The 26,931-nt window shown below is 35.0% G+C and overlaps 1 protein-coding gene across 1 annotated transcript in view; it reads right to left on the minus strand.

Annotated features, from left to right (window-relative positions):
- Positions 1-1,244: 1,244 nt before the first annotated feature.
- Positions 1,245-26,931, minus strand: part of Vegfc (vascular endothelial growth factor C) — a 104,662-nt gene continuing 78,975 nt past the window's right edge. The window contains exons 4-7 of the mRNA XM_021170241.3: positions 20,350-20,501; positions 6,334-6,440; positions 5,735-6,068; positions 1,245-1,710 (exon numbers count right to left, since the gene is read on the minus strand). Coding sequence (XP_021025900.1) covers positions 1,596-1,710; positions 5,735-6,068; positions 6,334-6,440; positions 20,350-20,501 — 708 coding nt within the window. The 3' untranslated portion in view covers positions 1,245-1,595. The remainder of the gene's footprint in view (positions 1,711-5,734; positions 6,069-6,333; positions 6,441-20,349; positions 20,502-26,931) is intronic.

Genomic DNA, 26,931 nt, shown 5'->3' on the forward strand with positions numbered 1-26,931 from the left:
TCTCAGACTGAGTATACAGTATTAGATTTCTAGACATGAAATGTTGCTTAGAAACATTCCAAGTTTTGGATCTATTAGTTGTTGCTGTGAGCTTCTAGTGTTTTCTCAACTTTATCTTTTGGATCAACCATGGTATCTTGGGATTCTTGCAGAGTTTAAGAACATTCTCATTCTGATTGTTAGCTTTTTTTCTAAATCACATGTGTAACTATTCTAAACAACTGTTCTTCTTCAGTCATAATTCATCTGTATCAATCACACACTCATACACAACCAGAGAGAGAGAGAGAGAGAGAGAGAGAGAGAGAGATCTATTATAGTGTGTTGTGTGTTGAAGTGGTATTTTTATGGTCCACATAAAATTGTTCTCAAGCTTCTATGGCAATGTATTATCTTTGTCTATGCTACTCTGTCTCTTCAATCAAAATTATTACATCTCTAGGGACAAATAAATGCTTAGTCTCTGAAATACTTCTGGCTTTAATTTTTAGTTTAGTGATTTCTTTTTTGAATATTTGGGTTTGCCAATATACTTTAAGAAACCAAGAGAAACCCTGTCTCGAAAAACCAAAAAAAAAAAAAAAAAAAAACCAAAGATTTAGATTGACATTCCAGCTAATATATAACAGTCATTGTAACAGGTTCCAACCTTCTTTAGAAAGCTTCAGGAGGCTTACCGAATGAAGCTAAGATTTCATTTTATTTGCTAAAATAATCGATCTATTCCAAATGTATGAAATCTAAAAATGATTTTTCAAATAGAGAATGAGTGATATGCAGTGTCTGTTTTGTTTCAACTTTAGAACAATTGAGTTGAAAACTCATTTGGATTTTGGGTGAATTTCAAAGATGGAGAACATTGTGTGATCATGGATCATGCAGTCTTGTAGAATGCAGAGGTTGGCCATGATTTTCATGCTTTTCCTCTTTAGTCACATTAAAAAAGTAAACATCTTGCTGTGGTCAAATTAATTTTTCTCTTTCCCTTGTCCTCAGATTTAAAATGTAGGCCTTATCTACTCTGTCCAGACAGTAAATGAACACACAGTGGACATGGCAGCTGCTTAGAGTCTATAGACCACTCTTCACTAAAAACTGAATGGCAACTCATAAATCTGTGATGAGAAGATTTGGGAAGATGGGATTTCATTTTCTGAAACCTGACTACAATGTAAGATGGCAAAAGACTGAAATTCACAGCTTATAATACAATTTTCATTTTATTTTAAACATAGTTTTGCATGTTATAAAAATACTGATCACAGTGAGCTTTACCAATTGTTATTGCTATAAAAATGAATGCAGAACAATATTTTTAGTGGAAATAAATTATATAGTCATTCTTTTTTTTTTTCTTTTTTAAAATCACAACAGAAAAACCTCAGCTGTCTGGTCCCTGGCAGAAAACCAGTCTTTGAAGAGGTTTTTTTGCACATGAGTGCCAGTCCTCTCCCGCAGTAATCCACATGGTTCAATAAACACAGACTTGGGCCTCTGTTACCATGGTCCCACAGAGTCTTTCTGTGCATAGACAGTTCTAATGTGGCAACAGTTCTTCAAGAGAGTAAAATGATGGACTGAAAACTGGTATGATCTTAGTTCAGATGTGGCCTTTTCCAATATGATGGGACACAGCGACATACTTCTTCACTAAACGACAGTCCTGGATCACAATGCTTCAGTCGATTTGCACACGGTCTTCTGTAACAACTAGGAAAAAAAAAGCCAGAGAGAAACACACATGGTGAAGACCAAGGTATTGAGTCAAGATGCTACAGACAGCTTTTATGTTTTCTTCAGTTTAAACCAGGAAAAATTACTAACTTTCTTATAAATGTGTTTATAGATTTATAAATACTTAAGTGTGTGCTTAGGTTTTCAGAATTTGGGAGGAATGGAAAAGCCTTTAAAAGCATGGCTCACTTGCTGACATAGCAGTGAAAAGATGAACTATTGTAAGCATTAGTTCTTTTGAAGTCCTTTCTGCTTTGTGGATGAAAGTAACATAGAACAGAAAGTTTGAAAGTGAATATTTAAGGTCTGCTGACTTCCTGTGATCACATAAGCATGGCAATGTTCACAAAAGTCTGGGATGTGCATGGGACCCAGACTTCCAGGCAATTAAACACAGCCATCTTGGCAGAACCATAGCCTTTGGAGAATCGCCCCATCCACCCTCTTGAGTTTTTATTCAGCAGCTGGCTGGGGGATGGTGGGTAACTCTTTTCTCTCCACCTGTATGCCAGAAAGTGGGGGAAAACATGAACAGGGCCCCTTCTCCATTCACCAGAGTCTTCCAGTCTAGTAGTGGTGAAAGGACAGATTACTGATTATTTAAGTTTTGGAAGTTCTGTTTGCTATAGTGACTCTAGTTTTGAAGAATGTCTTGGAAGATGAATCTGTCTAGCTGTGTTATAGGCTGGAAAGGAAAAATGAAAAGTGCACTAAAGAGACCCTTAAACAGTTAAAAGCTCATCTCATTTGATGTTGAAAGGAAAGGGTATGCTATGGCTTAAGGCTGGAGTAGTTGGGGAGCACCTTTATAGAGGCATAGGGAGTTTGTGGAGGGAAAACTGGAAAGGGGGATAACATTTGAAATGTAAATAACCAAGAAAAAAGAAAGGAAAGGATAGCTAAGACTTTTAAAAATTATTTAAAATATCTAATTTTAATTTTTTGAGAATTTCATGTGCATACCTACTGGATTACTTTCTCACCTTCTACTCTTTCTTATTTCCCTACCAGCCCCTGTAATTCCTTCTCCTCCCTTGCAGTCACTTTCACACATTCATGATTTTTATTTTGCTTTATGAACCATCCAGTTTAATCATGTCCAGCTGAGTGATCCCTAAATTTGAAGAATCCACTGGGGCCTGAGGAGGGGTTCCTGAGTGGGTAAATGACAGATGGCAATGGATCATCTCTTCCTGAACCTATCAGGGACAAATAATTCACCAGTGAGGGGTTCTGTCCTCTTAGCCCTTCTTCCACTGATGCCCCACAATGGCCTGTTCTATTGTAGACCCAGTAAAGGCATCTATAACTATACTGAGTTTATGGGTTCAATACCAAAAGCAACAGGAAAGTGCTTTATGAAAGATTGTACCCTGTTAAGCAAAGATATAAGGACATAAATATATTCTTCTTAGTTAATGTGGTAATTCTCTGTAGAAAAATGATGTCTGCTAGTCTAAATACAGTCACAAAAAATTAAAATTCGGCAATATGTACTAGACTCATTAAAAAGAGTTTCACTGTAGAACATGGCTTAATAAGGTTTGCTGAAGTGTAATAGCACATTCTCTAGGATGTAATACCTTATTTTGCAAATACCACTTGATAAGTAGAGTATGAATATGTAAGTGAAATTGGAAAGCGTGTATTATTCAAAAATATTTTAAAAGAGTATTAAGATTCCTATAAGGAACTTTGCAGCAATGCAGAAAGAAAAATAATATGGTCAACAAAATGCCTGGACTTAGTGAAGTCTCATTATACAATAACTACAAGTGACGGAACTTCATAATTATAGGTTAAAATGAGAGAACATACTCTTGAGAATCAAAAGATAGGCTCTACTTATTGAGGTACTAGATTAATTAATGATAAACAGTCATGAGGATATGACATTAAAAATAAATAGAATTTGACTGTTTTCTAGATGTTGAAAGGGTATAGTCTGTACATATTTGAATGGAAGAAGAGATGAAATGAAAGAGAATATTTAATGTGAATCAGGACACCACAATTTCACATGTAAACGAGAAGAGAATAAAATTAGAAAAATGGAAGCATGAAAGACTTCTAGATAAATATGAAGATCTTTATGGGATCCAGAAACTAAGAGGCTTAAACACAGCTTAACACAGAGGCCTCTGCCAGGCTACAGTCCCAGCTTAGATCAGAGATGGAAAAGTCCAAAAGGCAAATCCACACAAAGCAGAACAATTCTGAAAAACAGCGCGATGGCAAAAGTGTTCTCAGCATTAAAGTAAGAGGATAATAAAGCAGAAGGAATCGGTAATCTGTGTAAGCAGAGGGAGAAGAAAGACAGAGCTGAAGATACTGAAGCAAGCTAAGAAGAGGCATGGTGGCCGGACCAACACTGAAGGAATACAACAAAAAATTTTAAAACCAGAGATCTTGAGTAAACAGTAGTCATTTTCTGAGATGAGAGATAAATCCAGTCAGTATGGTATGCCCTTCAATCAAAGAATATCATTTATTTTTCTTGATATAAAAAGAGTAAAGCCATGCTGGGATTTAAAAAAGAGAGCGAGATGGAGCAGGAGGGTTGTCTCAGTGGTCAACTACTTGCCTCTCTTTCAGATGACCCAGATCATTACCCAGAACCTCTATGTTTACTTACAACGGTCTAATTGCAGTTCAAGGACTATACTGTCCTCTGTCCACCATGGGCACCAGGGACATACATGCAAGCAAAACAACCACAAAGGTAAAAATGAATCTTAAGTAACTTTTTATGATTTTACTTTTCATTGTTAATTATGCTTGTATGTCTGTGTTTGTCTGTGAGTATGTGCGAGTGGGTGACTGTAGAAGCCAGAAGAGGGTGCTGGATCTGGTAGAGCGGGAGTTAAAGGCAGTTGTGAGCTGACTGAAGTGGGTGCTAGATACCAAACTCAGGTCCTCTGAAGGAGGAGTATCACATGTTCTTAACCATTGAGTCATCTCTGCAGTTTGAATAACATTTACCAGCATTTTATTTTATTGTCATAGCTAGCTTCATTGACCTGAGAAATCTAGTCATTTGAGAAGAGAGAACCTCATGTAAGGAACTGGGTAGATCAGATTAGCCTATGCCCATGTCTGTGAGACATTGTTTTTTTTTGTTTGTTTGTTTGTTTTTCTTTTTTGTTTTTAATTGCTAATTGATAAAAGACCTGTCGACTGTGGATGATACAATTCCTGGATAGGTGAATTTTGCCCTTGCATGAAAGTCTGGGATTAAGCCAGTATGAGGTGTTCCTCCAGGTTTCCTTTGGTTCCTGCCTCCAGTTCTTGTACTGGCTTCCCTTGGAAGACTGTAAACTTCAAGTCTTCTTTCTCAAAGTTGCTTTTGGGTATGGTTTTTTATAACAGTAACAGAAAGCAAGCTAGAACATTTATTTAGTTCCCAATCGGCATTTAGTGTAAATGTTTCATTTTTGGATCAAACTCTGCAGAAAATGGTGCTACTCATTATTTTTAAGCTTTAAAATAAATTATACCTAGAAGTATAATTTTTGGTGGTTGAAGACATAGACAGCTGAATGCCTTTCTAAAATAATATATGAATCCTCTAAGAGAGGAGAATTCATATAGGACTCTCCTTCATTACCTTCTAGGACAGAATTCGTCTTGAACTTATTCATGTTTTTGTTTGTTTGTTTTGTTTTGTGCCTTAATGTTTCTGTGGTTAAATCAAGTCTCAAAGACCAAATGTGCTTATGTATTCCTGGAATCCCAGTATTCAGGAAACTAAGGGAGGAGGATGCTAAGTTCTAGGTCAGCCTGGTTATAAAGTAAGACTCTCTCAAAGAAGCCAAACATCTTACAAAAATCTAGTGTCAAGAACAATTAGCATTGACTTGAATAATTACATCTTTTTCTGAGAGGATTTACTGCACTCATTCCAATAAGCAGCTTCTGGTATGGGTTGAGAAAACAGTTTCGGGTTGGTAACACTGTGTTTTCCAGAAGGGAATTAGTGCTATTAATGAAGACTCCTTACCTGCATGTTTGATGGTGGAACTTCTTCCCTTTAAGGAAGCACTTCTGTGTGTTTTCTGTACATTCACAGGCACATTTCCCAGGATTCAGAGGTTGATTTCTTGGACACGTTCTTTTACATACACACTGACATGTGTTCTCATCAAATTCCCTGTTGGCTCCACATGAATTAGGGAAAAGTTTGTTTTTACAGACACACTGGCATGAGTCTCTATCTAGTTCTTTGTGGGGTCCACAGCTGGATGGCCGAAGCCCCCCCTTGCAGACACACTGACAGGTGTCTTCATCCAGCTCCTTGTTGGGTCCACAGACATCATGGAATCCATTGGTTGAGTCTAGATAAAGACAGGACACATTTACTGGACCTTACTTGGTTCAGGATATGTTAACAAACACAAAAAAAAGATTTTCCTTTTTAGTTTTTCAGTAAATAACTGTGTATAAACATGTCATTTCCCTTTATATAGAAGTTAAAAATAACACATGTCCTACTTAATATTCGTTTTAAGGAGTGATGAATAAAATATTGTGAGAATGTAATATGAAAATATGTTAATTAAAATATAGCTAATTTATAGACCAAAGTAGTTTTTTACTTACCATCTTCAACATTTGAATAAAAGATAAAATCCTGCTGAGCCAGGCATCGGCACATGTAGTTATTCCACACATAGTTTGTTGGACATGTCTTGTTAGCTGCCTGACACCTTTTGGGGAGACAGATGAAATATAAGCTAAACAACAGAAAAACTGGCAGAGAGAAGGATTGTTTCTTTTTTATGTACATGTTACAAATAAAAACATCCTCATGGGAAAGTTTTAAAATACATAAGTATATAGGAGATGACCCATCAGTGTCTCCTCTCAAACGACCCCTATCTCATCTGCTGCCATGTTTTAATCTTATCTCTGTAAGTTATAAGGTCTCAGATGACTCCAGACTTACCATTTTAAATGTAAATAGGCTGCTCCGTATACTGACAGGTTGTTTTAACCTACTAAAAAATGTGGTTATGCTTTGTATATTACTCTCTAATTTCCTTTAACAAACAAAATACAAACTTCAGGCTACTCAAGAGGTCATTTAAGAAAGCTCTTCTGCATGACTTGAAGTGGCTGTATAAAATTCTGTAAGACTCTGATTGGACTATTTCTTTGGATAACTATTTAGGTGGCTTTCAGATTTTGCCTCTCATATATACTTAACCTATGGCGCAATCCACATACTAACACAATTACGGTCTGATATCTGAGGCACAGATTCCATAGATCTAATGTTTGGATCAGTGGATAATTTCCACATTCCATTCCACCACAAAGATATGCAAGAGCCTCCTTTGCTGAGCTTTGTTTTCATGGCCATTTCACTTCTTATCTTCCATTTACTTACCCTCCTTTTCTTCATTCCTCTCTACATTCTTTCTATGTTTCTTATTTGTCTTAGAAAAAACGGTTGGGAAGGTAAACTACTTCTCGAATGTTCCAATTGTCTTGCACTTTGCTAGCAGGAACTCATCCATATTAATGACTACAACATTGGACACTTTATTATGACAGACCTCACTAGCTCATCTTATTTACTGTTACCACACTTAGACTGATCTACTCTTTACATAGCATTATCATTACTACTACTACTACTACTACCACTGCTACTACTGCTCTTGTTGTTACTATAAAAATGACATTTAGAAGCTATCATTTGATATTAATCATGTTCTGTGTCATTAGATTGAACACTTCTAGATCTTCTTAGGAGTCACATGCAGATATATTCTGCAAACTGTTCTGCAGTCTGTCCAGGAGGCTTCATGGCTTTTAATACTTTAGCTTACAGAGCATGCATTAACCTTTACTACTTGACTTGTTAAGAGACATTGGTATGGGCATCATGGGGAAATATTTACTTAGATGTCACACATTATTCATTTTAAAACAGTATTGTAAACAACATTATGTGGTGGAAGAATGCTGATTCAATTCCAAATTGTTACAACACAGAAATCATGTGTGGACACTGTAAAAAGTGCACTGAATGAAAACAAATAGGGAATGTGCTTTGGACTCTACTAAGAAAATCTACATACATACAGACTCAATGTGATAAGACACTTTCCAAAACAGCCTGAGAACTATTATGAAGGCACACAAAGATCTTGTTTGAAGCTTTCTTTTGCAGAATGAGCAATTCTGAATTGTGTTTGTTTAAAAGCAGCCCCTCACTATGTAATGTAAGCTGGCCTTGAACCTGTGATCCCACTGCCTCAGCCTCCCCAGTGTTGGGATCACAGGCACACACCTCTATGCCTATCTTGCAAAATCTCCTCTTATAACCATGTCTACCTTCAGTTTGGATATCACCTCTGATGATTTAACTGTGGTTTCCTTTCCAATTGTCTACTCCAGCTCTAAGACAATCTATTCATTCTTTTCCACATGGAAGTGAGTCTAAAATGTCCCGTACGCTTCAGCAAATGGCACACATTATTTTAACTTTTTCCCCTCTTTCCTTCTTGAGGTCTCCCAAAGTTCACAGCCCCTTTAAATTGTTGAAAGAATCTATTATAGAGCATTTCTTGAATTTAGTCTAAGTTTGACTTTTTTTTCACTTTATTATTTGCTATGCCATGCCAACTACAGCCTCTGAGAAAACACGCAAACATTCCAGGTAATCAACTAAAGAAACTACATGCTAACAGCAGTAATGTTTGCTGTATGACCATTAAACTGTTTAAGCATCTTAGTTGCTATCAAAATAGTTTTGTTTTTGTACAGACAACATAATTTATGGTAATTCATCTAAAATAAGCTATGCTTAGGGGCTAACTACAATTCGCTGTATTTTTTTTTCATTACAGATAAAATTAAACAGGCTTACTAAATATATTTTCAGGAATAAATATGTGATCATAAGCAGGATATGCATGTATGTTTAGGCAAAAAGAAGATCACGACATCCAAAACCAACAAAAGATAGCTAAGGCTCTCCATCTGTATGTTTGACTTCATACTAAGAAATTCCAGTAAAACATTTGGCCTCCAATAATTTTTATATAAATAGCTGCTTCCTTTATCCTGTGTATGTTACTTGCCTTTTGTTTTTAATCTTAAATATGTAATATTTGCTTATGTGGCAATGAGTTAAGACTATGAAAAATGTGTGTTTTTTCAAGTTCATTCTGGTCCATATACCAAGTGTGCTATTTCTTTCCTTCGTATCTTTGTTTATATGTTTCAGTAGTTCATTTGAAAAACAACACAAACAAAGTATCAACAACAGGACAATACATTTAAACCTTCTTTGTTCACTTAGTAGTTCCAGGAACACGCCATACTGTCCCAATTTTTAATGCTACAGGAAAATCTCTCCTCAATGTGAGGTTGACTGTAAATCACAGATACCAGGATACTTGGTCTCCATTTGGTGGATGGTTGGGTAGGATTTGGAGTTATAGTCTACTAGAGGAAATGTCTCTTGGGGGTCGGGTATTGAATTTTCAAAAGACTGAGGCCATTTTGTGTTGTTTTTTTTTTTTTGATTCCTTCATATGGATTAAACTCTTAGCTACCAATTCAGCACCACACCTGCCCTCCTGTTCCCAGGATCATGGCCTGATGGTAATGGACTATTTTCCCTCTGATACTATATGCTCTAAAGTAAAACTCTTTCTTTTATAAGCTGTCTTGGTTATGGTATTTTATCACAACAATAAAAAAGTAACTAATCCAGTTGTTCTTTTATATTATAGTTTAATCATGAGTATATATTGTTCATAATAGGTTTAGATAGTATTTATAAATCTTTAAAACCAATATCATTAATTTTGAATGTATATTATATCCAAAGTTTAATAACCCACCATAAAATACCTTGATTATTCTTCTACATGTGGTAATTATTTTTCTACATGTTGGTTATAGGTGGGCATGTTCTGTCATGTTGACAATAGAAAATATTTCTTCATTTTTGCAATATGTAATTTATCTTATCTTTGCCTCATGCAGTGCTTTTCTTGGTTGGTTACAGGTCATATGTGGAACATGAAATCAATTAAAGAGTCAAAATCCACATTTGAAACCCAGCATGGGGGCACATGAAATTAATTCCAGCATTTGAGATTCTCAGGCTGATGGATTAGGAGTTTAAAGGTCATCTCCCTTGGCTATATAATAAGTGTGGACTAGACTGTACTATATAAGAAAGCTTCCCAGTCAAATCAAATCAAACCAAATCAAATTAAAACCAAAGATTTACATTTCCTAATGTAGTGGAATGACATGTAATAGCATAGCCTATCAGTGAATTAAGTAAAGATAGATTTCTACAACTTCATTTCAGTTGTAAATACACACACACACACACACACACACTCTGTGAGAGAGAGAGAGAGAGAGAGAGAGAGAGAGAGAGAGAGAGAGAGAGAGAGAGAGAGAGAGAGGTATTAATGTGCACACACCAAATCTAAGACACAGGTATCCTCTTCCACTTTTGTAATGCGTATATTTGGTTGCAGTTATCTTTTTATTTATAGTCCAAACATGTGACACGACAAAGATCTAGGCTATTTATTTAAATCTCAGAGTGATGGAAATCATCTTAGTTTCTAGACTTGCTGTTACTTGAGAATGAAGGACTTCCCCTTCAAGGAAACCTGGTAAGCTTTGTACTTGTGTTTAAGTAGGCAGGCAGATCTCTACGCTAAATAAGTAGGAAAATAAAATAACTTTCTGCCTTTTATATAGTTAGAAAAATAGTTTGCTTCTTTATGTCACAATATTTTCAAAAATATAAATTTAAATATATGAACTTCATGTATAGAAACAATTGTGTGAATTTATTTTGGAGATGCTATATAAACATCCAAATATGTATTTTTATAGTAGGAGATAAAGAGTTCACATAATCTGTCTTCACTATCTCTTTCCTCTTTCACTGTATTTCTGTTAAACAAAAATATATTTTGGAAATATGCTCAATTATACCTGCAACAGATAGCACAAAAATTACAGCAGTTACTAGTGGTTTGCTTATAGGGAACTAAATATTTTTGAATTCTAAAAGTCTTAAAACACAATTCAAATATTATGAATAAATTAGAATTTTCACACCAATAAGAAAATATTACTCACCATAAAATTTTTTAATATTGAAGTGTGAAATTATGCTAGATATTATTGAATTAAAAAAACCAAATAAATTTAGTTTAATAGTGTCTAAATGATGTTTCTTCCTCAGATGTAAGAGGCAAATTCTTAGGTTTTACAGAACACCATTCTAAAGAAAATAGGTGGGAAACAGAATTTTCAAATGGTGTTATATTATAATGAAAGGAAATGCTGTCAGAGTAGATTAAAGGATTAGCACAATGTCCTTATTGCCTTTGTGTTTTAAATCAAGGCTTTTTCATGCTGTTGAAAATGATATTTGACAGTAATGATTAATGGGCATATAGAGAGATTGTTATAAATAAGACATTTCATGTGCTACATTTGCAAAACACATTACTTAAAGCATATGTTTTCTGCAAGGCATAGAGTAATTTTTAATGTTGATCTATGCTGGGAACCATGTAAGCAAATAAACTTTTTATGTTCTCCTCCAAATAGAACTTGAAATTTTGATAAAAGTTACCTTTAGAAGAATTATTTCATTATTTGAAAACTTCACTAGACAGATTTGCTAGCCATTGATTTTGCTGTTTGAAATCAGAGGTCATGAGTTTAAGCATCTATGCATTTCTCAGTGGGGAAAAATAATGTATTCAATGATAAAGTCAATTTAATTTGTCCATTTATATTTCTGAAATTCTAAATGTTGGGTTTTAATTTCTAGCTCTTACAGTTTAAATATTATGGCATGCTTCCTCATGTATTCTATACTTGTAATTCATTTTCTCTACATTTTGGCACCAGAATTGTATAGTCTTAGATATGCCTTGAATCCTCAAATATACACTGAATGCACTGAAATTCCCCACTATTATGTGGCATTTGATAGAAATGAATTTACATGTTATGACTCTTTCAAGGAATTATAATCTTTATAACATACTTATTTTATAAACAAATCTCAGTTTCTTTGCAGATTTTTAAAGTATATTTGACAAGATTTTATATTCTTTAGTTATAAAATGATGTTTTGAAATATGCAAGACCCTAACCCCAATTCTATATATGCCAAGAAAGTAAATAAAGGCAATCTGAATTCTGTAAAACTATATTATGGAAGAACTTCTGTTTAAAAGGTTGTTGTCTGAACAGCAACTGCAAGGATTGCTGTATGCTGGGGATGTAAAGGAGGCAGAGCTCTGGATAACATCCTCCATTAGTTTTGTTCCAAATACTTAATTTTTTTTTTATCTTGACATCATTCATATGTCACCCAGATATACTTTTAGGTTTATATAGACATTTATTCAGTTATAGTTTTCCTAGAGTGCTTACTAATCAATAACCTTTGACTCTGCGGGCACAGCTGAGTGGTAGAGTGTTGGCTACTGTCTGTGAGACTATGGGTTCAGTTCCTACACACACACACACACACACACACTCATAACACATGTATTTAAAGTGCCCTTGTACTCAATGTTATAATGTAACTTTCCTCACCTAATATAGTAAGAAATAATGCATCTTAAGACTCTGAAATTTAAAATATAAAGGACTATATTTAATATACATACATCTACGTAATGTGCATATACTTATTTGTCTGTATTGAATTTTGTTGATTCACAAAAGTTCCCAGCCTTGTGTGTTTATGCTGGTCCTTGCCTATGTTCTGTTGGCCTGTGTACAGGAAGAAGAGAGGTCAGAGCCAGGGTTTGTTCAGTTGTCAAAGAAAAAGAAACTAGATAAGTGTAATGGATGGAAAGTCTGTGCATTTAATAAATTTGGCAAACAATATTTGAAAGAATAAGAAAGTATGTGCATTAGATCAGAAGTAAATTGGCAATATCAAATATTTTTCTTTTTATATAATTCCAAACAACTGGTCTAAGGCATTGGCATGCCACACAAAAGCTGCCCACCACTTGGTACAAAGCAGTCATTCTATCAGGTCATGAACTAGTTAACTGACCATGTGGTGCTTGATGTTTGAAGTGTAAGGTCAAAAGAGGAGGAACCACATGAGTAAAGTGTACAGAATGGTATTAAGGCCAGTGATTCATTTGTTTTTAGAGGGGTTACCCAAGTTTTAATAGGAATCAACAAGAAAAATTATCATATCACCGTCAGATTTTATTTTCACATTTATTTCAAATTAATTAAATTAAGCCAGAGAATAAATAAAGTCAAATAATCAGAAATTCGGCAAGAATGTGCTTCAAAAAAGCCTCTGGTATTAAAAACTTGTCACAATACTTCACTAGCAGAAAACTAAACCCAAACCAAATGGCAAAAAAAAATTATTAAAAGGCAATAGAATGTTGATGTGACCTCAAAATAACTCACTAATGTCAGGGGTACAGGGAAGGAAAATGAGGAGGTGGAGCATGGCATTTCAAGGGCAATCAAACTCTTCGATGTGTACTATGATGGTGGATACATGCCATTATCCATCGGCCAAATTCTCTAGAATGTGCTACAAGGAGCACTCTGATGTACCCTAGGGAATTTTGTTAATTATAATACTAGCTCATAGATGAAAACAAATATACTTCATCTTTTTTGTATCGTTCACTGCAAAAGGAATGACATTGTATGTTAACAAAGTTGAAATGATATTTACTGTCCATTCTCTGACAAAGAAAATGTGCCAAATTTTTTGCTTGTGCTGAAACTTGTCTAGCCATTTTTCTGTACACAAAACTTTCAATGCTACCTTAATATGTCAAAAAAAATCAAATCTCTCAAAGCTGCTGTTCAATTCTTTAAAAGAATAGCTTTGTCTTTTGAATTTATCACTAATTTTTGTTTTCACTGTGAAAACCACATGTATAATGTCAATGTGGTACATGAAGTGGTAGACTACTCAGTTATTTTCACTTTGTTGTTCCTGCTTCTTGTCAATAAGCAAGCAAGAGAACTGCTGTGATGTCAAAAACAATCTTTGATAAACCAGACCATCCACCTACTCCATAAGAGCTTGTTATAAAAAAAATAGTTTCAGGGTTTAAACAATGATTCTTTTGACTTTCACTGGAAAGTTCATTCATGCCAACAGGTCCTCTGTTGTGCATGATTACATATATATATATATATATATATGCATAAACACACATACATATATACACACATATATGTATGTATATATATATACATATGTACAAACATATGTGTATACATTCTATATATACATATGTGTATATAAACACCTAGCCTTTCTCTCTATACCTATATAGAGAACATTGAAGAAATACTGAGCAGATACATGTGCTAAGAGTTCAAAAAATAATGGCATGTGTCCATAGGGATTTTAAACTTGGAAAGAGGGTATTTTCTAGGAAATCTTAAAATGCCTGTTTATGAATGCTGAAGAAAAATTCTTACTGATCACACGTTTGAAGTAATGATTGGGGGCCCTGAAGGGGACAGGAACTCCACAGGAAGACCAACAGAGTCAACTAACCTAGACCCTTGGGATGCTCAGAGACTGAACCACCAACCAAAAAAACATAGATGGCTGGATCTAGCTCCTCTGGTACATATATAGCAGATGTGCAGTTCAGTCTTCTTGTGCGTCCCCCAACAACTGGAGTGGGGTTTGTCCCTTAAAAAATGATGCCTGATTGTAAAACACATTCCCCTACCTGGGCTGCTTTTTTGGCTTAAATGTGAGAGGATGCCTCTAGTCCTGCAGAGACTTGTACCAGGGTGGGTAGATAATGGAGAAGGGGAGCCTCCATCCTCTCAGAAGAGAAGGGGATGGAGGGAGGGGCTGAGTGAGGAAGTGGGTGGGCAGCAATCATGATCAAAAGTGAATAAATAATAAAAATAAAAACAAAAATATTTTAAAGGATTATATCTTGATTTAATGGGAGTATCCTATTTCTACTCTCATATGTTAATGAATTACTTTTATGGTCATCTATTTATATTTCAAGGATGGAACAATATATGATTTTCAAACTTAAAGCGAAATTGGGCAATTAAAACTGGAAAAAGAAAATGCCATGACTTTTGAGCATTTAAGCAACTGGACTGAGGATCTATTACAGATAAATAGTCTAAAGATTCTTAGTTTTCAGGTCTTAAGCTTAGGACATGTATCTGCTCTTCTCCTCAGCAAAGATAAGAGTCTTCACAGTAATGAAGATGTTCCCTTAAATCCCAGTAAATATAATTTATTACCATTGAGCACATTTTTTAACAATATCAGTAAACAAATAAAAGATGAATTATCACCTAAGCTAGAATTTTCTATTTTTTTTTTACCATTCCTCTTATCTTTCTTTTCAACTTGACACTATGCCAAAGACTGACATAATGTCATAATCACTTTCAAATCATAATTATCAGGCAGTTTTGGTCGTATCAAGTAGAGTTCAAGATGATTTGACTATGGCTTGCACACCAATTTTTTTCATCTACAAAACATTCTGATTTAGTTTCCTATCTTTATAAAACATGAGGATCTCTAGACTGGTGTGTTCACTGCTTGAAAACCACAATCTCAACTTTTTATTATTTTTTTTCATTTTTTTATTATGTATTTTCCTCATTTACATTTCCAATACTATCCAAAAAGTCCCCAATACACTCCCCCCCACCACTCCCCTAGCCACCCACTCCCACACCTTGGCCCTGGCATTCCCCTGTATTGGGGCATATAAAGTTTGCAAGTCCAATGGGCCTCTCTTTCCAGTGATGGCCGACTAGGCCATCTTTTCATAAATATGCAGGTAGAGTCAAGAGCTCTGGGGTACTGGTTAGTGCATAATGTTGTTCCACCTATAGGGTTGCAGATCCCTATAGCTTCTTGGGTACTTTCTCTAGCTCCTCCATTGGGGGCCCTGTGATCCATCCAATAGCTGACTGTGAGGATCCACTACTGTGTTGGCTAGGCCCCGGCCATCTCTCACAAGAGACAGCTATATCTGGGTCCTTTCTGCAAAATCTTGCTAGTGTAGGCAATGGTGTCAGCGTTTGGAAGCTGATTATGGGATGGATCCCCGGATATGGCAGTCTTTAGATGGTCCATTTTTTCTTCACAGCTCCAAACTTTATCTCTGTAACTCTTTCCATGGGTATTTTGTTCCCAATTCTAAGAAGGGGCACAGTGTCCACACTTTGGTCTTCGTTCTTCTTGAGTTTCATGCGTTTAGCAAATTGTATCTTATATCTTGGGTATCCTAAGTTTTTGTTCTAATATCCACTTATCAGTGAGTACATATTGTGTGAGTTCCTTTGTGATTGTGTTACCTCACTCAGGATGATGCCCTCCAGGTCTATCCATTTGCCTAGGAATTTCATAAATTCATTCCTTTTAATAGCTGAGTAGTACTCCATTGTGTAAATGTACCACATTTTCTGTATCCATTCCTCTGTTGAGGCGCATCTGGGATCTTTCCAGATTCTGGCTATTATAAATAAGGCTGCTATGAACATAGTGGAGCATGTGTCCTTCTTACCAGTTGGAACATCTTCTGGATATATGCCCAGGAGAGGTATTGCTGGATCCTCTGATAGTATTATGTCTAATTTCCTGAGGAACCGCCAAACTGATTTCCAGAGTGGTTGTACAAGCTTGCAATCCCACCAACAATGGAGGAGTGTTCCTCTTTCTCCACATCCTCGCCAGCATCTGCTGTCACCTGAATTTTTGATCTTAGCCATTCTGACTGGTGTGAGGTGGAATCTCAGGGTTGTTTTGATTTGCATTTCCCTGATGATAAAGGATGTTGAACATTTTTTCAGGTGCTTCTCTGCCATTCGGTATTCCTCAGGTGAAAATTCTTTGTTCAGTTCTGAGCCCCATTTTTTAATGGGGTTATTTGACTTTCTGGAGTTCACCTTCTTGAGTTCTTTATATATATTGGATATTAGTCCCCTATCTGATTTAGGATAGGTAAAGATCCTTTCCCAATCTGTTGGTGGTCTTTTTGTCTTATTGACGGTGTCTTTTGCCTTGCAGAAGCTTTGCAACTTTATGAGGTCCCATTTATCTATTCTCGATCTTACAGCGCAAGCCTTTGCTGTTCTATTCAGGAATTTTTCCCCTGTACCCATATCTTCGAGGCTTTTCCCTACTTTCTCCTCTATAAGTTTCAGTGTCTCTGGTTTTATGTGGAGTTCCTTAATCCACTTAGATTTGACCTTAGTACAAGGAGATAGAAATGGATCAATTAGCATTCTTCTACATGATAACTGCCAGTTGTGCCAGCACCATTTGTTGAAAATGCTGTCTTTCTTCCACTGGATGGTTTTTGCTCCCTTGTCAAAGATCAAGTGACCATAGGTGTGTGGGTTCATCTCAGGGTCTTCAATTCTGTTCCATTGGTCTACTTGTCTGTCGTTATACCAGTACCATGCAGTTTTTTTTTTTATCACAATTGCTCTGTAGTAAAGCTTTAGGTCAGGCATGGTGATTCTACCAGAGGTTCTTTTATCCTTGAGAAGAGTTTTTGCTATCCTAGGTTTTTTGTTATTCCAGATGAATTTGCAGATATTTCTTTCTAATTCGTTGAAGAATTGAGTTGGAATTTTGATGGGGATTGCATTGAATCTGTAGATTGCTTTTGGCAAGATAGCCATTTTTACAATGTTGATCCTGCCAATCCATGAGCATGGGAGATCTTTCCATCTTCTGAGATTTTCTTTAATTTCTTTCTTCAGAGACTTGAAGTTCTTGTCATACAGATCTTTCACTTCCTTAGTTAGAGTCACACCAAGGTATTTTATATTGTTTGTGACTATTGAGAAGGGTGTTGTTTCCCTAATTTCTTTCTCAGCCTGTTTATCCTTTGTGTACAGAAAGGCCATTGACTTGCTTGAGTTAATTTTATATCCAGCTACTTCATTGAAGCTGTTTATCAGGCTTAGGAGTTCTCTGGTGGAATTTTTAGGGTCACTTATATATACTATCATATCATCTGCAAAGAGTGATATTTTGACTTCTTCTTTTCCAATTTGTATCCCCTTGTTCTCCTTTTGTTGTCTAATTGCTCTGGCTAGGACTTCAAGTACAATGTTGAATAGGTAGGGAGAGAGTGGACAGCCTTGTCTAGTCCCTGATTTTAGTGGGATTGCTTTCAGCTTCTCACCATTTACTTTGATGTTGGCTACTGGTTTGTTGTAGATTGCTTTTATCATGGTTAGGTATGGGCCTTGAATTCCTGATCTTTCCAAGACTTTTATCATGAATGGGTGTTGGATTTTGTCAAAGGCTTTCTCAGCATCTAACAAGATGATCATGTGGTTTAATGTCCTTTTGATTTAATGGATTAAAATTAAGTAACTCATCCCATTCATTGCCACTAGACTGTTCAATTTCATTACATCTTCATAACACTGTTGTCATGAAGCAATTAACCAACCAGTAAATCCTGCACCCTTAGCTTTAAGATACTGGTGTCTCCACGTAATGTTCATCTCTGTGTGTCTCTTCCTCTCTACTTCCTTGATTATACACTTCTCTTTATATTTTGTAGTACATTGATGTAGCTGTAGTATATTGCCATATAAAAGCATAATCAGTAAATTATATAATAGAATATAAAAGTTATGAAATAAACAAGGTAGATGTTCATGTAATAACCCAATTACATCTCTAAGGCATATTGTCCAGAGCAAAAAAGCAAGACAGTCATCTCAACACAGAAACAGTCCTGAATTTTGTATTTTGATGAGAAAGTTGCAGGGGAAGGACCTTAATCTGAAGTCTGAGAAACAGATGTGATCTTAGAAAGGCAGAAAAGAAAGAGAAGTCCCTTTGAGCTAAAATCCTAATAGAAACAAGATTGAGAACAGGAAATGAACTTGTGATTGGGCATTTAGACTTTGTAAAACACAGACATGGAGATTAATGACAAGGAAGATGACAGAGGAAAAAAAAAGTTGAGGAATATGTGCTCGATTCTTTAAGCAATTGATAAGCACTCTTCGTGGATGAATCCAATAGTGTCTTTTAAAGCTTACAATAGTGAATAGAAATAGGAGGAGAAAGTGATAATACTAAGAAACTGGCTTGACACTGATGTGCTCAATCAGAGGTACACAGAGAGTGCAGTAGATGAATATAATTCTATGTAATTTTATGTAAGTTGGAACAGGTATTGCCCTCTTCTCCCAAATGACCAGTGTACTTATGTGTGATAAAAGAAGAAATAATTAGCCATACCTGCAATTTCAAAGTCTCAAAAAAATATGAGAACTCTGTGCCATGAAAAGTGGGGAAGTAAAAGAGATTGAACTCGTCTTTGGACTTGACATATAGCTAATCTAATTACATGGAAGTGTAAGATAAGTGTAGAAAAATTACTAGAAACCAAGAATATGGTCAGATCTTCAGATGAAATCTGGGGAAGCAGGAACACAAAGATGATACCCGAAGTTCTGAGAATGAATGCTCTGTCTAAGGAAATAGGGTCTAGAGAATGAACAGCACTCTGAGGGATGCATGAATGAGCCAACAGAGACAACCTACTCTTGAGTTAAGGCGCTTGCTTTGCCTTCTTATAGTACCATGTTTTCTTCACAGATATCTACTAGACCTTTTCCTTTTCGTGCCAAGGAGGGCAGATTTGTGTTAATATTTAAGCTATCATTGAGTTCTCGAAAATGCCTTAAGAAGGCCACTTATCTGCCAGATTAAGTTGGGCAGCATGAGGAGACCCCACAGGAAGCCCACCATTAGTGAAACATTTTTTGCCAGAGCTTCTAAGGTGAAAGAGTTTCTTAAATTTCTGTCCTACATACTGCCCATCTACTTATGCTGTTGTAATACGTTCTGGATTTATGCTTGATTCACGCTTAAGTACTGATTACATATACCAGAAATAATTTTTTAAATTGCTGAGCTTCATCTTGGTTTTGGGGTTCAAAGTTCCTAAGACTTAAATGACAATGAAAATTATTCTATGTTAATTATTCAGAGTGTCCAAATGAATGCTTTGTCATTCCCTTTAATCAAATGCTACTGTTTGCTAAGCTAAAATGAAGCCAGGAAGACAACTTGAATGTTAAATGATAGTATGAATGTTAATTCAAGTAATATTAAGAGAAATTTCAAGTAATTAAGATTTCAATAGTCACACTGTTGAAATTAGAAATAGGGAGATATATTTCAACTCTATCTTATATATATAATATGTATGGTTACTTTTTGTTTTGGACTTAATCACTAAGGTTTAAAATTTTAAGCTTTATAATCATTTGTAAAGAGATATTCAATTCCATAGATGTTAAATCGATGTGACTACTTAATTAGTTGTATGAATAGTGGTAGGTTGTGCACCATTCTATAGAATATCCTTTTTATATTGTGAACTACCCCAACTATGCAACAGGTAGCTCAGTATAATTTGACTTTTATTTTCTAATACCTTTTGTTTTGTATTCCATGAGAAATATAACAGTCTTTTACAAAACTTCCTTCAATAAACTTGTGTTTATTGGAAGATAATTTTATGTTAGGAGTAGATGTAGAAAAAAATAGACTTAATTCATACTCACTGTGGTAATGTTGCTGGCAGAGAACGTCTAATAATTGAATGAACTTGTCTGTAAACATCCAGTTTAGACATGCACCGGCAGGAAGTGTGATTGGCAAAACTGATTGTGACTGGTTTGGGGCCTTGAGAGAGAGGCACTGTAATTTCAAACAACTACAAGGGACAAAAAGAAGAAAAGTATTATATAGATGCTGGAGAGGACTTTTATGGTAAATGTTGGAGTCCAAAAGAGTGAGTGAGATTAGCTTTCTACAATTTAATACTGTGTGTTACAGGCAGGGCATTAATGCTTTTCAAATGGTAACAGAGTAAAAAGTGGTTTGCACCCAACCAGTATCTTCCATTAGAATAATAAATAGTTCAGATGCTTACATCACTTTGCTAGTTATGAATTATACTCAAAGTATGATGAGCAACTAATGACATGGAACAAAACAGTGACAGACCACTGTGTTCAAGGACAGAGAATTATTTCAGAACCCCAGAATACTCAGTATCAAGGTCTTAAAGCCCAAGGATTTAAAATGTGACACAAATGATCTGGGGTAAATACATTCCTAACTCATGAGTGAATCTGCTGGCCACACAGCCTATAAATGCTCAGTTAAATTCTATTTTATGAAAACTGAACCCATAGACATAAATTATGCTTATGAAACTACTTTTCATTCCAAATGAAATTTCTCCGTGAAGTTTTTAGATATCTCAGATCTTAAGAATTTACAACATTTAAAACAAACAAACAAAAAGTGAGCAATCCATTCTTTTAACAGACAAAGATGTGTAATTGCAATTTTAACAGACCTTATAAAAATGAGCTAAAAATAAGTTAGCCATTTTACATTGCTGCTGAATTGAACTAGAGTCTGAAGATGCAGTTTACCTAAGGTGTCTACTGCACTCCTAGTTTATGGAGAACTTCAGTTCTCAAAGAGGAAAAAAAAAACTGGCAATGTTTTAACCAGAACACAGAGATTAAGTGGATATTGATTCTAAAGATTTATAAGCCAATTTATTACTAAAAAAATGGTAAAAGTGAAACCCTACCCATTAGCTGCTTGTTTGTAAGATGGATTGATAGTAGAGAAATGGCAGTTGAGCCCTGTGTTATTCTGTATTGTTGTGGCAATCTGAGATATGCTACAATGGACAAAACACCTCAGACCTGTGAAACTGCTCCCTCCCTGGCTGTAATTTCAAGCCATCGGTTGACAATTACTGGCAAGAATAAGGGGCTAAAATTCTCCTGACAGTTGTGGATATACAGTATAAAGACAGTATGGATGGGCTTAAAAGTTTGGGATACACAGAATAAAGAGAACATAGCTGGACCTGAAGATTGTGGTAAGTGAAAGGAGCCAGGCATAGAAATACAGGTACCATGAGATCTCATAAGTTTGTGGAAAATAAAGTATCTGATGTCAATGAAACTAAGGTAGAAATGTTGGTTTCCAGAAACTAGGGAGGAGTGGGGTGGACATGCTACAGTTAGGCTGTGGTAATTAGGTCTGGGGCGCTATTTCACAGTGAAGGGACTACTTATAGTGATCATGTATTGCCTATCTCAAAAAGCCAGAAGGATTTTCACTATCTATTGTATGAATAAGTTATATTTGAGGAGATAGGGATGTAGCCTGATTACACAAAGTATGCATATTTAAACAATATGTAGCATACTATTAATATGAAATTCTATATTTTAATGGACCTATCAAAATAAATGTATATATACATATATATTTACATATACACATATATATATATGTATATGTGTATATATATATGTGTGTGTGTATGTATATATGTGTATATATATATATACACACATATATACATATATATATGGACCATCTAAATTATACGATGTACATTTTCCTTATTTGAAGCATGCATACATCTACATTAAACAATACAAATACTTTCTAGGAAAATACAACATATTCATAAAAGATGGATGAAAGATTATACCCTTATAGGATATTTTTCTTAGCTTCCATGTTTAAAAACTGTATGGGTTTGGAAAAGTGGTTAAGCTTTTCTAAGGTATATATTTTTCTTTAATTATCAGTTAACTAAAGGTAATATAATAATTGTTTTGTTATTTCATGAAATGGCTATAAAATTATTTATAACATATTATATGTGGATATGACTATGTATATAGTTTGCTATAGAGATGTTAGTATTTGCATAAATTCTCAAGGTTATATGTGTTTTTTAGAATATTTTATATTTTTCATAGACAATATATGACTACAATAAAGCCATAATTGTGATTTTGAGTTCTTCTCTGAGCACATATTTGCTTATGTTACTGGCAGAAAATTTCTGATTTAATGAAGTGACTGACATCTTTACCTATAGATAGCTTCTTTTATGAAAGAATTTTGCAGGCCTACATATGGTACAGCTTATTTTATTTTTCATGCCATGGATTAAGACTACAACATCAAGAAACATAGAAGATATGTAAGTTGTGTACACCAGGAGGATTTTAAATATATTTATCAATCATTCCTATAATTTTTCTGGTATTGGGGGATACAGCTTGGGATTTTGCACATGATTTAACATTAAACTATGCTTCACTTCTTAGTTTTATCTTTATGATTTGACTTTCATATTTACCATATCTTACATTTTACAGTGCAAATGATAGCAAGACATACAGGTCAGTAAATAAAGTCTAATAATGCTTATATAATGAACTGTTAAGTTTGTGTCTAGAACTGGAGGAGAGTTATACAGTGGTTGTCAGTATCAACATCGTGAATAAAATCATGGACAGTGATGTGTGATTTAGTGAGATGATAGAGAATGAAAAGAGAATGTATGTAACAAAGAAACTCAGGGGTCAGGAACATTCATAGAGAAGGCAAATAAACTTGTAAATATCTTGTGAAAAGGCCGACTTGTAATTGGGAAGGCCACGAGGGTATATGCCATGGAAAAAAATTTCTCCTTAAACTCTTATTTTCTTGTTCAGATCTTCAATAATGATTTATTGAGTATCTATAAGCTACTATAAAGTCCTTGCTGGGATTCCTAGATGGTAATCATCAATAACGATACTCGCTCCTATGCAGCTTCCGGATACCACGTGTATCAATGAGAGGGAATGACACACGTGTGAACATGTACAGACGCACACACATGTCCCTGTACACACAGAGATAAACACATAATGGTGATAGATAGATGTTATATGAGAATTTTCAAGGTACCAGAGAGTTTCTAAAAAAATAAAAATAAAAATAAATGCTTCTAAGAAATTATTAAGCACAGTGTAACCTTCATGTGAAATTGTCCCCATTTCATGAAATCTGAACAATGCAGTTAACTTTAATTCTCTGTCAATGAAGTCATGACCTATATAAACACATTGATTCTTGGGGTAGCAGTGGATTATAGCATGCTTTAATACTATACGTTGATGTCAGACTAATTTTCATTTTAATCTGTACATACTAGTATTTTTTAATTCATTTATATTCAAGGTACAAAATTCAGACTTGGTGTACAGAATAAGATAGTGGTCCCTAGCTAGTATATCTACTCAGTAGGTACCAAAGACACCACAAACTTACTTAATATTGCAATTAACTGCAGTCCTATATTTACTAAACCAGTCTTATGCTATAAAGAAGGTACTTCTAGCCTAACTCATAATATTAATTTATATTTGACTTAATATTTAAGTGGTAAGAACATTACTTATGAACTCTGATATTATTTATATCTACCTGCTTTGTATTGGCTTTGGAACACATTTAAAATGGTATGCATATAAAGAAGGCATTTTTAAAAGTTTGGGAATTTAAAAACATCTGATTTTATATTCTGTGAAAGTGTGCTAAATAAAGCAAAACAGGAAATATTTTTGACCTTAGGTTCCCTGTTGTTATCTACTGGCATTCTTTAGTAAGAATATGTAATGGTCAATTCTCACCAACAAGAATGGACTGCTAATAAATAGAGTGCACTTTGAAACAATAGTGTTTACCCAGCATAGCAACTCCTACCCAGCAACAGTTCAATCTCCATACCCCTTACAGGCTGGTCAAGACAGATGCAGAGCTTCCTCACTGGGAATACCCTGGAGTACAGTTTATTTCAAAATTCAACAGGAATATTGTGGGATACAAATATGTTCCTAAAATGAGACTTTTAAAACATCTTCATATCTGAAATAGAATTCTCTTTTCTCTTCTAATTATCCTAGCTTTGAGCACATTCAACGTTAAAAAAAGAAAAAAAGGAAAAAGTAAAAGTTGTGACTGGAAGGTATAAAAGCAATAATTCCTAAAAATGAGAAGAGGTGAAAGTTCAAAGTTCATGTCAGCAGTTAAACTGAGTGTCCTGGCCACACGCCCACAGCTGTTCAAAGCCTTTAGAACTCAAGAGTAGATTTAAAATGAAAAGCAGATAGAAGAGTCTTGACACTCAGCTCTGAACACATTTTAACTTACTGTGATGCATGAAACTCACACCACATTACAAATAGGTTAAAACCTCAAGTCAGGAGCTTTCAGAGTCCTTGATAAAATTCTTAACACCATCAATATCTTTATTTGACCAAAAGCAACGTTTTTTTCAAAGATTTATTGGTAAAATAGTATTTTCTTCAGGAAAATATTATTATTGCACAACTTTCTGCTAACTTTTCCTGGTCAAGAGCTCTTTCTCCACATCAAGATGAAACCTGTTTTAAGCAACTGTACTTGCCAAATATTAATTTGTTAAGGACACAACACAAATCATATTCCATTTAAAAATACATGAATACATATGAGTGGAATAAATTAATCTTTCATGCCCCTGCAGCATTCTGGAAGAAATATTTCTAACTACAGTGCAAATAGTACCTCCTACTTGTACTATAAAGATCCATATTATACTGAGGCACAAATGTATTCTGTTGTAAAAGACATGATAAATTGTATTCAAATATAAAGAAATAATTTTGGCAATACATGTTTATATAATTTCTATAAACTTAAAGAAACAAATTGCTGTATCTTTTTGAGTGGGAAATACAGAACTTTAAACAATGCTTAAAATTAGTTCATGAAGCTAGACTGGTGTCTCTTGCCTAGTGCTAATGACTATTAAAAAAAAAAAAAAAAACTGCTCAATTTCTTGAGAGCAAACTTCAGGCCTAGCAGTGATACCTTTGGTCCAAGTAACCATGCATTCATTATTATTATCTTTATGATGCCATTTTGGGGGAAATGGGAACATTCAAGGAACTTCTGACAACACACATGCATTTTCAAAGCAGATAGCTTTCTTCTGGCTCTACTTTAATCAACAAATATCTTATTTTCTGCAAGATTCACTTTAGCTTTTGCTGTGATCTCCTAAATGTACAGGTTCACATAGGAAAATACACTCAGGGCATGTTCATGTGAGAGGCTATGATGGCATTCTGTCTATAGGCTTCTAGCCATTCCAGGGGGAGCCTGCTGAAGCAGTTGCTATTGGTTACATCAGTTTGGAATGCACAGCCCATGTGGTTTCACTTTGCAACTAGAAACTGGCTTCCTCCTGCATTCTGATAACCTGCCCTTCACAGAGACCCATAAAAAACACATTTCTATGATGTTTCCATTTTAAAAATCAACAATTGGAGCATAACACTAGAAATGCTGGTGTTGTTAAGGTTTATATACTCAGACTGGTGAAGTTGGCTGCTAAAATATGTGTCTGAAACTTTAACAAAACAAAAGCTTGGGTCCCCTCACACACACAGTTTTACCTTAAAGATATTTAACAATAAGAAATTTATTGGAAAAATATCTTCACACATTCCCACGTGTACATTGAAAAAGTATCTTTTTTTATAAATATAGGAGAAAGTTATTCAGTGGAAGATTTAACAAACTGTATTAGTAAAAGGAGAAATACAACTGAACACTTCTTTCCTGCCTTGGGGAGTTTCATGCTTTAGCCACAAAAACTCCATGAAAGCACTTTTGTAAACCTGTAGGGTTCTCATTTGGAACACATCCACTAATTTTAATAACTCTATGAGTATTAATTTTTTTTTAATTTTTAGTTTTAATTACGTGTATGTATGCAAGGGAGGGGGCATACTGAGTGCAGGGGCCTGTGGAGACTAGAGCAGTTCTTTCCCCTGAAGCTGGAGTTACAGACATTTGTGACCCATCAGAAATCAGTGCTGAGAATTGAATTCTGGTCCTGTACAAAATTGGTACTCTAAACCTCTTAACCCAAATATTAATTCCCTTGGCCACATACTAATTCTATTGAAGAGAATCTATATGTCATTACTTACTGTAAAACAACACTAAGTTCCACTCATTTAACTAAATTTCAGTTAAGTTTATTAGTATAAAGAAACAAACAAACAAAAAAACACAAGAATTATGGAAACCACATTCACCTCTGCAGGTGAACAGCCAAGAGCTGTGGAATCTGAATAGCAGCAAGAAGCAGCTTTTACAAGTGAAAACAATAACAAATGGGAGCTGAGAGGAAGAGACTGTAGAAGGCCCAGGGAAGTTGTGTCTTAAAGAATGGAACAATATTCAACTTAGTATCTCTGTACAAATCAGACCTC

This window comes from Mus caroli, unplaced genomic scaffold (assembly GCF_978045245.1).
Source record: "Mus caroli unplaced genomic scaffold, Mus_caroli_1 scaffold_10, whole genome shotgun sequence".
NCBI classification, from domain to species: Eukaryota; Metazoa; Chordata; class Mammalia; order Rodentia; family Muridae; genus Mus; species Mus caroli.